At 44.7% G+C, this 13,790-nt stretch overlaps 1 protein-coding gene across 1 annotated transcript in view; it reads left to right on the top strand.

The window, feature by feature from the left end:
- The first annotated feature begins 405 nt into the window (after positions 1-405).
- STOX1 (storkhead box 1) overlaps positions 406-13,790 on the top strand; it is a 50,177-nt gene continuing 36,792 nt past the window's right edge. The window contains exon 1 of the mRNA XM_087824383.1: positions 406-751. Within this exon, the coding sequence (XP_087680509.1) occupies positions 442-751 (310 nt within the window). The 5' untranslated portion in view covers positions 406-441. The remainder of the gene's footprint in view (positions 752-13,790) is intronic.

Below are 13,790 nucleotides of genomic sequence, written 5' to 3'. Positions count from 1 at the left end.
CTCGATTCTCTGGGGGCTGCAGGGCTCCCCTAGGACTTGGAAAAGCCCCAGGGCGGGCTCCTGGAGCAAGGAGAGCTCCGGGCTGCTGGAGAGCTGGGAAGTGAAGGGAGCCGCCCGGGGCCGGGAGGGCAGAGCCCGGGCTGGGATGCGGGAGTGCCCAGGTAACTGGGCGCTTGGAAACCCTAATCGGACGCCTGGAGGGCGAGAGCGCCGGCCAGCCCCACGGCCGCAAGTCCCGCCCCAGGGCGGAACGTCCTGCCCCACCCCCGACCCTCGGAGCACAGCTGACCCCGCCCCCTGGAGTCCGGTTCCCCGGACAGCCGGCGCCGAGCGCAGTAAGCCGATCGCTCCAGCCGAGCGTGCGGCGCCCCGGCCGCCAGTGCCGCGCGCCCACCGCGCCCGCCGATGCGCTAGGCTGCGGGCCGCGGCCGCCCGCGCAGCATGGCCCGGCCGGTGCAGCTGGCGCCGGGGTCGCTGGCACTGGTGCTGAGCAGGTTGGAGACGCCCAAGGCGGCGGGGGTCGCGGAGGAGCCCGGCGGGCACGCGGTGTTCCGCGCCTTTCGCCGCGCCAACGCGCGCTGCTTCTGGAACTCGCGGCTGGCGCGCGCCGCCTCGCGGTTGGCCTTCCAGGGCTGGCTGCGCCGAGGGGTGCTGCTGGTGCACGCGCCTCCCGCCAGCCTGCAGGTGCTGCGCGACGCCTGGTGCCGCCGGGCGCTGCGCCCGCCCCGCGGCTTCCGCATCAGGGCGGTGGGTGAGTGCGGGCTGCGAGACCGAGCCATGGGTACCCGGCCAGTGCACCCCCCGGCTCAACTCTGAGGGAGCGGGGCGGAGGAGGGGCTGAGAAAACAGGCGGGGGGCTGGGGGAGGGCTGCCCTCCCAAGGCATTCCCCCCAGCTGGGACACGCTCCGGCCCCCAGGATACGCCGGGACAACTCCAGGAGGCCTCCATTCCTCAAATCTTTCAGCCAGCGGAGCGCACAGGTTCCTGGCCGAAGGAACTTTCTACTTAGGAAAGTGATGCTTTGGGGAGAAAGGCTTTGTGCTCGGGGAGCCAGAGGTTTGGTCAGGAGATCGGGGTTTCTGCTCCATGGGGGCGCTTAGAAGGGGAACACTAGGGGTCGGCCAGAATCTACCGGCTCTGAACTGACTGCTTTTTTTTTTTTAATTACAGACTTGGAGCAGAGTCTGTGGTTTTCATATTTTGCTGCATCGAGTAGTGTGGTGGTCTTGGATCAGGGCCTAGCGGAAGGTTTAGGGTCGTTAACTGCATGGGTAAAAGAAATGACAAATGGCATTCTGGACACATCCCATGGGCTAAATAGAATTCCTCCTTTCCAGTCTTTTCAGAGAGCCCATTTGTTTGAAGACAGACAGCAGCTTTTGCCTGTGTAAAATAGCTTCTCATTTGGGAAACTAAACCACTGCCCCACTGAGGGAGAGCTCTCTGGCACGGGCCACTAAACTCAGGCAGGCTGTCAGCTCCCTGAAACAGCCTGGTTCTGTCTGCCTGCATTTATGTGGGGTTGTGACGATTTGATGGTGTGCTGTTGACAAGTCACCAGTTGTTCCAGCCCTGAATTTTGACTCCTACCAAGGAACCCCGCTCTGTCTCAGTCCATAAATCCAACTCAGGAGGAGCAGCAAATAAAAAACATTTGTTTGAGTCCCCAGGGGTAAAGGAACAGCCGAGAGCAAGAGGCACTTGATGTTGTGCATCACCTGCTCAGAGATGATGTCTCTACATTTCAGGTCATTGGGGTTAAACCTTGGCTTGTCACCTCCATACATTACCATTCTGTCCGGTACACCCCCACCCCCACCCTTTTTCTTCCCTTAAGAGCAGAACAGAGCTCATTTGCAAAGCCACATAAACACTTTTCATCTCCTTTTACTTGCAGGAGTGAGTGAAGAAAATAGGTTTTTGGCTCTGAAAGCCAAAATTCTCACAGGGGAAGGGGTCTTTCAGACAGGCTGGATGAAAAACTCTTTTCAGTTCTGAATCCTGGGATTTTCTGGTTTGAATTAGTGGTTGCATTCTCTGGTTCCCCCACCCCCTTTCGAAGGGTGAGCATAGAGTGTATTGCAGAAAGGGGGTGGGTGGAGTTGGGGTCTAGACCTGAGGGTGAAATAGAGAGGGCTTGTGCTAAGCCAGAGGCAGCCATGATGCCACTACCTGGGGTCCAGTGAGCAGTGGTGAATGCTGGTTCCTGGGTTGGCCTTGTTTGCTGTCATCTGAAAGATGCAGTGGACAAAGTGAACACAACACCAGGTGCTCCAGTTCTCCACCACTAGGCAATGCTGCCTCATTGCATAACTCAGGATGCAATGGACACTGTATTCTGTGGAGTGTGCAATACAGTGGTCATCACCTCTGATTTGGGTCTCTTGGCAGAAAAGATTTTCAGGTTTTTAACAGAGTTCTGTTAAGAATTAAGACATTTAGCTGGAATTTGTACAAAACCACCTATTGGAACATTTTGAGGAGCAAAATGGGGAAAGGTCTTATTTGATGCAGGTCAGTGGATTCATATGGGGGAGGCTGTTTTAAATAGAATGGCTAATTACTAGTCTAACTTGGGGTCCTTGGGTCAGGTCAGAGGAGAGGGGCAGCCATCTCAGAGTCACAGAAGGTGGTGAAAGCAGGAGGGGCTGTCTTGCCCCAAAGGAATTGGGAGTTTTGGTCCGCTTGCTTTCCTGAATTTGGCAACATTGGCTTCCAGAAGCTAAAATGGGCTTCCAGGGAGGCAAGGGAAGAGCAACTGTGCACTATTGCAGGTTTCACACAATGCTTGTTATTTTGTGAGAACCAACAGAATGCGAGGAAAAGACACAAAGGATCCATTTGGTTAGATTAATTTGGTCTCTTTGCTGTATTTTTTTTGGTTTTGTTTTTTTTTAAAGGCTCACTCCTACATAAAACTATTTTTGCATAGGGAATATTGCCAGCCAGCTGAGACAAAATGCTGGCGGGGAAAGAGGTATGGCCATGAGCTTTATAAAACCCACTCTGCTCCCATGGGTGCTTCTCCTGGGCTTTTGGACCTGGAGCTTATGGGGCCTCATAAGATATGATAATTGAGTGTCTTGGCCAAGTAGACCGAAGGGACCTGAGCCTCAGATGCAGACTTGAATTTAAGGCCTGCAGAAGTTGTTTTCTCCGTGTTTTGTCCGTTTTCTTTCCCTCTTCACTTTCTCTACCTCAGCTTTGTTCTGATGAGAAAATACTTCCCAGGCTGAGAGCATTTCCCTAAACAGAAGTACACAGGATTATTTTTTTTAATTTTACTTTTCTTTTTAAAAAATATATCTTTACTGATTTCAGAGAGAGGAAAGGAGAGGGAAAGATAGAAACATCAGTGATGTCATGGATCGGCTGCCTCCTGCACGCCCCCCGACTGAGGATAGAGCCCGCAACCTGGGCATGTGCCCTGACCTGGAATCAGACCCCAGTCGCCTAGGATCCTAGGTCGACATTCAGCCGCTGAGCCACGCCCGGCCGGGCTTAATTTTACTTTTCAATTACAGTTGGCATTCAGTATTATTTTGTATTAGTTTCAGGTATATAGCATAGGATCTTTAACAAGCTAACTCTGTTTGTGCTCTAGTCCTCAGGTGTTCTCTTTTTTCATTTCTTTCTTTTATATTAGCAAATGACATTAGCAGATGAAAGGGGTGAGCTCTGAAAGCTGGAGGGAGACATCTGTTTACCTAGCTGAACCACGCAGGGGATAGGGGTGGGGGACACCTGTATTTGTTTGGGTGAGTCAGTTGTTACCCTTGGTCCACACCTACCAGGTAGGTGAAGGATTAATGATGACTTCCTGGGGTAAGGAAGAGAAGGCCACTTGGCCAAACAAATTTGTTCCCTTCTCCAGGAAATTTATAGCCGAGGTATCGACTTTCATCCCCATCATTTCTCACTGAATAAGAATGCCTGTGGCTCTTGTATAATATTTGCTTCATTAATTCATTAATGTGGCAGGTACTGTTCTAGGCGTTTCTGTATTTCAATGTATCATTCAGAATTGCATGTGCTCAGGGAGAAAGTGGAGTGTTTTTTTCCTCCAGATTCAGTTCAAGAGGGACAGTGGAGTGGGAGGCTAGGTTCACAGTCTCCTGCATCCCACAGTGACATGTGTGGGCAGGTTCTGCCTCTGACTGAGTTGGACCAGAGTTCCCTGGTGTGCGCTTTGGGGGTGTGTACTACAGATCAGGCAGGTCAGGCTGGTGAAGGGGAGCTAATATGAGACTCTTCCCACCTCCCCTCATGACCCTCGTCCATGTGCTTCCTGAAACATCTCTGAGCATAGAGAGAGTAAGGCAGCATTGCAAGCGCCCTTGAAGACTAGAGGCCAGCCCCTAATTTATGCTATGCTAGGTATAAATGACTGATTTCAGAACCTGTTCTGGGATCTAGTGTGGGAGAGAAATAGCTCAAGGGTATGGGAGCCTGATTGCACAGGAGTTGGGCAGACATCTGAAATGATGTCTGACAGTCTGTGATTTAGGGAATGGCATAGGGGAGTGTGCAGAGATGGTGAGGAGAGGGAGTGCTCCAGCTCCTATTCTGTCTTGTTTCTGAAGTCCTGTCTTGAATGATAGTAGGGTGTCTTGTAGGTTTTAGTAGCCAATGGAATTTTTTCTTCTTCTATTTTTATTGGTTTCAGAGAGAGGAAGGGAGAGGGGGAGAGAGAGAGAAACATCAATGATGATAGAGTCGTCATTGACTGGCTGCCTCTTGCACGCCCCCTGCTGGGGATCAAGTGTGCAACCTGGGCATGTGCCCTGACCGGGAATCAGAACATCGAACTCCTGGATCCTAGGCTGACGATCAACCGCTGAGCCACAACTGGCAGAGCTTGTTGTTGTTTTTAATTGATTTTAGAGAGAGAGGCAGGGGCGGGGGAGAGACGTTGATTTGTTGTTCCACTTATTTGTGCATTCATTGGTTGATTCGTGTATTTGCCCTGACCAGGAATCAAACCTGCAACCTTGGCCTATCAGGATGTTGCTCTAACCAATTGTGCTACCTGGCCAGGGCTGAGCACTTTTTCATGTGTTTATCAATTTCCATTGCAAAATGTCTGTCCAAATCTTTTGCTTTTTTAAATTGGATTATTTACCTTTTTTATAGTTATTTATTATTATTTGTTATTTTGTCATGGTTGAATTATTGCAGTTCTTTATATATCCTAAATACCAGTCCTTTGTTAGAGATATGCTTTGTGACTATATAGTCTAGCCTGTGGCTTGCCTATTCAGCTTTACAATGGTATCTTTTAGAGAGATGCTTTAAATTTTTATTAAGTCTAATTTATCTATTTTCTCCTTTAAGGATTATACTTTTTGTTTCCTCTATTTTACCTAACCCAATGATTTTCTCACGGATTTTCTTCTAGAAGTTTTATGGTTTTACATTTAGATCTATGATCCATTTTGAGTTAATGTTTGTGAATTATATGAAACATAGGTGAGGCTTTTTTTTCTCCCCATATGGATGTCTAATTGTTCAAGGACGGTTTGTTGAAAAGACTAGCCTTTCTCACTGAATTGTGTTTGCAACTTGGTTGAAAATCAGTTGACTCTGTCAGAGTCTATTTCCATTGATCTTGAGTCTGTCCTTTCACCAATAGCATACTGTCTGTTGTGCTTTATAATAAGACTTGAAATCAGATATTGTGAGTCTTCCAACTTTGTTCTTCCTTAAAATTGTTTTGGTTACTCTAGGTTCTTTGTTTTTCCATATACATTTTAGAATCAGCTTGTCAGTTTCTTTAAAAAAAAAAATCCAGCTGGGATTTTTATTGGGATTGTATTGAAACAGTAGATCAGTACGAAGTTAGATGAGAAACTCATCCTGGTTTGCCTGAGACTACCCTGGTTTTAGAAATGATAGTCTTGCCCTGCCAGTGTGAGGCACAGTGGTTAGAGTACCAACCCTTGCACCGAAGGATCTTAGGTTCAATTCCCAGTCAAGGGCATGTTCCTGGGTTGCAGGCTCAATCCGTGGCTCTGGTTGGGGTACATGTGGGAGGCAGCCAATCAATGTGTCTCTCTCACAGCAGTGTTTCTCTTTCTCTTTCTCTCTTTCCCACCACCCTCCCTTCCACTTTCTGTAAAAAAACCCCACAAAACAACAACAACAAAAAAAACCAATGGAAAACTATCCTGGGGTGATGATTAAAAAAAAAAAAAGAAATAAAAGAAATGATAGTCTTGTCCTGGCTGGGTAGCTCAGTTGATTGGAGCATCATCCTGTACACCAAAGGTTGCGGGTTTGATTTCTAGTCAGGGCATGCACCTAAATTGTGGGTTTGATTCCCGGTTGGGGCATTTAAGGTAAGCAACCAATGGATGTTTCTCTCTCACATTGATGTTTCTCTCTCTCTCTGTCTCTCAAAATCAATAAACATATCCTCAGTTGAGGATTAAAAAAAGACGGTAGTCTTGCCATCTTGGGAGCCCTTTAGTCCCAGGTAAACTGGTAGAATTGGTCACCCTAATTTGGGGAGAATTGACATCTTAACATTTCATGAGCATGGTATATCTCTCTATTTGTATGTCCTTAATACAATTTTTAGTGTACAGGTCTTGAATGTCTTTTGTTAAATTTATGTTCCTAAGAACTTTATGTTTTGGATGCTATTATAAATGGTATTATTTTAAAATAAATTTTGTATTTTGGAATAATTTTAGATTTATAGAAAAATTGCAAAGATATTACAGAGTTCTGTATTCATCACTCAGTTTCCCATAATTTTTTCTGCCTTACCTTTTTAAAAATTGAGATTTAACTCACATAGCATAACATTTACCATTTAAAAGGGTATAATTCAGTGAGTTTTAGGATATTCACAATGTTGTGCAACCACTACCATTATTTAATTTCAGAACATGTTCATCACCCAAAAAAGAAAACCCTGTACCCACTACCCACTAGCAAATTCTATTTCTCTTCACAACCTGTCAACCACTAATCTACCTTCTGTCTCTATAAATTTGCCTGTTCTAGATATTTTATTTAAGTTGAATCACAATATGTGGTCTTTTGTACCTGGTATCTTTCACCTAGCATAATGTTTTCAAGGTTTATCTATGTTGTATCATGTATTAGAACTTCATTCATTTTTGTGGCTGAATAATAATCTGTTGTGGATATATCACTTAGCTTATCTATTTGTCAGTGGATGCTTATTTGGGTTGTTTCCACTTTTTGGTCACTATGAATAATAATGCGGCTCTGAACATCTCTGCAAGTCTGTGTATGGACATATATTTTTATTTTTGGGTAGATCCCATTTGGTTATCATGAAATAATTTGTTTCTCTGATGAAATTTCCAATTTGTTTGTTCATTACCAGCATATATATATATATATAAAATGTTATTTATTTATTTATTTATTTACTTATTTATTTATTTATTTATTTATATTTATATGTATTTTTTAATCTTCACCTGATATTTTTCCCATTGCTTTTCAGGGAGGGAGGGAGAAAGGGAGGGAGGGAGAAAGAAACATCAATGTGAGAGAGACACATCCATTGTTTGCCTCTTGCACACGCCTTGACTGGGGCTGGGGATCGAGCCTGCAACTGAGGTACACGCCCTTGTCCAGAATCAAACCCGGGACCCTTCAGTCCGCAGGCCGACGCTCTAACCACTGGGTCTAGCTGGTTACACTAACCAGCTAGGGCAACCAGCATATTTTTTTATTTATCTTTCAGCTTCTTTAAAATACTTACAATTCTAACATCTCAATCATCTTGCGGTCAGCCAGCGAGTCTTATTGGTTACCTTTTCTTTGAATAGGTCACATTTGTCTAGTACTGCAGATTGTATATCTGACATTATGAGTGATGTGTTGTGGAGACTCTGGATTGTTAACGTTCCTCTGTACAGTGTTGATTTTTTTGTTTATTTAATCAGGCAATTCATTTGGCTGGACTCAAAACTGTGAACTCTATCTACCCTGCAAAAATGGCAGCTAAAATCTCTCATGGTAGGCTGCTTGTGCCCTGTGTATGTGTAGTTCATGTTTCAGCCATAAAGTCAGGCTGAGTTTATGTGCAAAATTTGGGGCTTCATCTCTGTGACTCAGTCTTTTCCAACATCACTTTCCTGCTGTTGTAACCACTCCAAACTGTGTCCTTAGATTCTTTAAGTTAGTAAGACTCTGGGTTTCTGCCAAAGTTTGAGCCTCCTGGCCTGGCTCCTAATGGGGCCTGCCTTTAGGTGAAGAGCTATAAAAAATGGGAAACTTATCCAGTGCTGTTTCCTTCCTAGGGGACCTCCTCTCCAGTTTTTACCTGGTTTTCGTGCTTTTCAGTACCTTCAGGTAAAGGTTTTTATGTTTTGTCCGAAGTTATAATTGTTATTGGCAAAAGGGTTGGTCTAATAGGATCTCATTCCCCAGTAATGAACGTTTTTAATTCCTATCTTTTCTTCACTACTAAAATGTCATTCTGTTGATGATCAGTGTAGGCCAAAGAGAAACTCATGGTCATGACAAGAGCACTCAGACAGTCACCAAAGCAAATGCCTCTGTTCATCTCTTCCTTCTCCCAGACAGATCTTGGTTTCTCCCCCAACTCTACCAGCTTGACTATTCCTTTTCTTCTGTTACCATTTTTAAAGGGCTGGAATAATTCTGCCTGTTTTGCAGACAGGAAACAGAATAAAGGTTGTGACTTGACTGGTGTTGCTTGGGTTTCTTGCCTTCCTCTCTATTCGCCACCAGTCCTCCCAGGGTTCCTGTAAAGGCCCTGGTACTTTTCACGGGCAGTCCCCCTCCCCAAGAGGCTATCAGATTCCCACCAGGCCTTTGGTCCACTCCAAGGCCTGGAAAATGGCAGAAACAGCTGCTCTGACCAGGCCCCTACTCCCACCTTTCTCCTTCCCACCCAGGATGTTTCCAGCCATATTTTTCTAGCTTTGTTCTGCCAGATGTTGCCTTTTACCTTATTCTGTGCAGGGGCAGTTGAAGGGTTCAGCTTGAAAGAGCCAAAGGGCTCACAACAGGGTGCCTTGTAGGCATATTGTTGTTATCAAGCTGAATGATCTGTATGTAGCATCTGGGTAGTTAATGAGCATCTCTGGCTCATGTTTTGAGTAAGCAACTGGTGAGTAGGAGAAGACACCTCTAGCTGCTGCCATGTAGTATTGAGGTCCAATGAGTTGAAAAGAGCCGTTAACCTGAAAATCAGCTTGGATTTCTCCACCTTCTTCCTCCTGCCCCAGGCCAGTAGGTCACCAAGTCCCCTGAGGCTCAACTCCTCAGTGTCTCTCAAATCCATCCCTTTCTCTCCATTTCCACTGCAGGGCTTTTGCTCACCCAAGATCTCACCATTTCCCACATGAATTAGGGAACCAGCTTTCTCTCTTTTTGCAGTGCCATCTCCTGTGTGGCCCTATAACTCTGGTTCAGTCTCCATCCTACAGGTAGACAGACTCATGACAATCCAAAAAGCAGATCTAATTCTGCTCTTTGCTCAGATCCCATCTGCTGCTCCCCTTAGCTTTTCAGGAAAAGTCCAGTGCCTTTAACATGCACTGCAAGGGTCTCTAATCCAATTCCACTCTAAGCTCCTCTTTCTCCTACCTTCTGAAAAGTGCCTGCCTTCCTGTATCAGTCAGGGTTCAATCAAAGAGACAGAACCAGTATGAGATAGATTACAAGGAAATGACTCTGTGATTGTGGGGGCTGGCAAGGCAGGTCCGAAATCTGTAGGTCTGGCCATCATGAAGGGCAGGCTGGAATCTCAGGCACAAGCCAAAGCTGCTATGCATAGGTGGAATTTCTTCAGTTCTGCTCTTAAGGCCTTTCAGTTGATTGAAACCTAGATTATGTTGGATATTGTCCCTTAGTAATCACATCTAAAGAATAGCTTCACAGCAATGCCTGTGTTTGTGTTTGAAAAAACGAGGCTAGTGTGTCCAGCGTGACTCAGCGGCTGAGCATTGATCGACCTGTGATCTAGGAGATCGAGGTTCAATTCCTGGTTGGGGCACATGCCTGGGTTGTAGGCTCGATCCCCAGTAGGGGGCGTGCAGGAGGCAACTGATCAATGACTCATCATTGATGTGCCCTGACTGGGAATGGAACTGTGATCTCCTGGATCCTAGGTCAGTGCTCAACCACTAAGCCACACCTGGCTGGGCAGGATTTTATTCTTTTTGATGCTATTGAAAGTGGGATTTTTTTCCTTAATTTTATTTTTGGGTAATTCCTTGTTAGTATATAAAAGTGCATCTGATTTTTGTATGTTGATTTTGTATCCTGCAACTTCACTAAATTTGTTGATTAGTTGTAATAGTTTTTTTGTGAAGTCTTTAGGGTTTTCTACGCACATGATCATGTCATCTGCAAATAGATAATTTTACTTCTTTTCCAATTTGAATGTCTTTTATTTCTTTTTCTTGCCTAATTGCTCTAGCTAGGACTTCCAGGACTATATTGAATAGAAGTGGTGAAAATGGGCATCCTTGTCTTATTCCCAATATTAGAGGAAAAGCTTTCAGTTTTTCCCCGTTGATTATTATGTTAGCTGTGGGCTTTATTGTTAATTTAATTAAGGCTAATTTACGGTACTTTTATCTTGTGTTTATGGATTGAAAGACTTGAGATATATATACACACACATATATGTGTGTGTTTGTGTATATATATATCTTAATTTATCTTTATTGTTGAAAGTATTACACATGTCCCCCTGTTTTCCCCTGTTGACCCCCTCCCTCCCACCCTGCTCCCTCCCAGGCCTTGACCACACTATTGTCTGTGTCCAGTGACTTGATATTTTTAAAATGTCCATGCTACCCAAAGTGATCTACAGATTCAATGCAATTCCTATCAAAATCTCAATGGCATTTAAAAAATATATATATTTATTGAATTCAGAGAGAGGAAAGGAGAGGGAGAAAGAGAAAGAAACATCAATGATGAGAGAGAGTTATTGATTGGCTGCCTCCTGCACACCCCCTGCTGGGGATGGAGCCCAAAACCTTGGCATGTGCCCTGACTGGGAATGGAACAGTGATCTCCTGGTTCATAGGTTGATGCTCAACCATGGAGCCATGCCGGCTGGGCTCAATGGCATTTTTTTTTTTTTTTAAATATATCTTTATTGATTTCAGAGAGAGGAAAGGAGAGGGAGAGAGAGAGATAGAAACATCAACGATGAGAGTCATTGATCGGCTCCAGCCCGCAACCCGGGCATGTGCCCTGACCGGGAATCGAACCCTGATCGCCTGGATCCTAGGTCGACGCTTAACCGCTGAGCCACGCCCGGCCGGGCTCAATGGCATTTTTTTTACAGAAACAGGAAAAAACCCAAAATTCATGTGGGATTACAGTGGAATCTGAATAGCCAGAATAATCTTGAGTAAGAAAAACAAAGCTGGAGGCATTGCACTTTCTGATTTTAGTATGTTATAGTGCTACAGTAATTAAAACAGTATGGGACTGGCATAAAGACAGACATAACCACCAATGCAAGAATAGAAAGCCCAGAAATAAACCCACACGTATACAGTCAAGATTTTTGATAAGAGTGTCAAGAATACACTATGGGGAAAGGATAATTTCAATAAATGATGTTGGGAAAACTGGATATCCACATGCAAAAGAGTGAAATTGAAACCTTGCCTTACACCATACACAGACATCAACTCAAAATGGATTGAAGGCTTAATGTAAGACTTGAAACTGTAAAACTCCTAAAAAAAAAAAAAAAAGAAGAAAAACTTAATGGCATAGGTCGTGGCAGTGATTTCTTCAATATGACACTGAAACCAGACAGTGAATGGGTTCAGGCTGCCTGTCACTACTTGAGCCAATTAAGCAGAGACAGGTTTGCATCATATATGAGCGTTCATTCCAATAATGCCGGCAATATGGGAAAGCAGTGGGTCATCCACGAAAATCTGCTTTGCCGCCCTCCCATAAGCCAGCTGCTTATATTGGGTAGAAGGACAAAGATTACATGGGAAAGTAGGAATTACAGGCATGGGGAAGCAGGCAAGGTATAATGCTAACAGGTTACAGGCAATGTGGGCTTGGGGTCACAAAGGGTGGGCACCTCTGGGACCAGACTACAGGCAGTGAGGGCTGGGGGTTGCTGTTAATCTTTCCATGATGATAGGCAGTTCTCAGAAAAGAAGAATGGACCTCACTCCAAGGTTAAGTCAATTGTCATGTCCCATGTCCTAGGGTGTACAACTCTCAGTCAGGTTAGAATGTGTTTTCTCTAATCAGAACAGAACAATCACGGTTAATAGAGAATGATTAATATTTTTTATAACTACAGCTAGGATGGGCTTGATTACAAAGTGTCACTAGGGAATTTTGAGGGTGGTGGAAATATTCTGTCTTAATCGTGGTGGTAGTCACACTACTGTTTACAATTGCCAAGATTCAGACCCTTGTACCTAACAAGGATGAAAGTTTCTGTATGAAAATTTTACCTCACTAACCCCCCAAAAAGAAGTCAGATATTTCATTTTAAAAATATTATTTATAAGTAATTGCACTTACATGTAAGACTAATTAGCCATGGAAAAATCTGTGTTGCGAGACCCTTACATCAATATAGTTACAACTCACGGTTTCAGATTGGGGGGACAAAAGCTGTTTCGATTTAAAAATAATTTTGCAAGGGACTTCCTAATCCTTAATTAACTACTTTAGAAATAGTGCAGAGCTTTGCATAACAAGAAGGGGATCCTTTACACACATTTCCCCCCAAAAGATAAATTTTTAAAGTCAATTATCATGTAATGAGCTTAATATTATGAGTTGGGCCAAGCAGTTTCTGTTTCCTCATCTGTAAAAAGTTAGCTAATCTGAAGAGTTCTTTGCATTGTAAAACCTTGAAGTCTCATTTCCCTACTAGCACAATTTAGCTGAACCTCTAGGGGGCCTTTGGAAGCCCTCTGATCCATGAAACCTGTGAATTCAAAGGAAGTCAAACTCTGCCCCTTCCTGAGGCCTCCATTGTGCATGAGTGTGTGTGTGTGTGTGTGTTACATGCATGCATGGGAGCAGGGCAAGCATGGCAGCTGTTATTTAGAAGGGGAGGACTGCCCCAGGTCACATGATTAATACTCTTCAGACAGCCCAGATTCTGTCCGCTGCTCCCCACAGCCCAGCCCCTCCATCTTCCAGCACACTCACCTCCCTGGGGGGAGGGTAACTTTGGCGGTGTTTTACGTCGTCTCTCTATATCCCACCGTCACAGCTGCTCTGAGGTTGTGGCCCTCTGTAGGGGAGTCCCCTGGGTCAGCCCTATCAGCTGATCAACTGCTTCCATAGGAAGATGCTCCGTAGGAACCCAGAGTTTCCCAAGAATGCCTCAAACACCTGCCCCCGAAGGAGTTAGGCAGCAGGGGTTTCCATGGTAGAATAAGCTTGAAGCACTAGATTTTTCTCCCTCCCCCTGGATGTAGACAATCAGCACACCAAGGTCTCCTAGAAGCCTTTGCGGTAATGAAACCTGTTTATAAGTGGTTTCCAAACTCAGCTAGGAAACTCTCATGTAAAACCTATTTACATGCCATGGCGCTAGTGTTTCTGCACACACTTAGATGAGTGCTATTAACTTCCTTGCATTTATACGTTTCCTTTTTTTATGACCTTTTTAGAAATCTTTTGTTTCCAAGAAAAAAGAATCATGCATTATGCTAGCATTTATATAAAAATGGGGGAGGTTATTTTTATACATATTGCTTGTAGATGTGTAAACTATCTCTGGAAGGATTAGGGGAACTAACTGGTCACTGCAGCTGTTTCT

Source organism: Miniopterus natalensis, chromosome 14, assembly GCF_054644295.1.
Source record: "Miniopterus natalensis isolate mMinNat1 chromosome 14, mMinNat1.hap1, whole genome shotgun sequence".
NCBI lineage: Eukaryota > Metazoa > Chordata > Mammalia > Chiroptera > Miniopteridae > Miniopterus > Miniopterus natalensis.
This window is presented reverse-complemented; position numbering and strand designations above follow the sequence as displayed.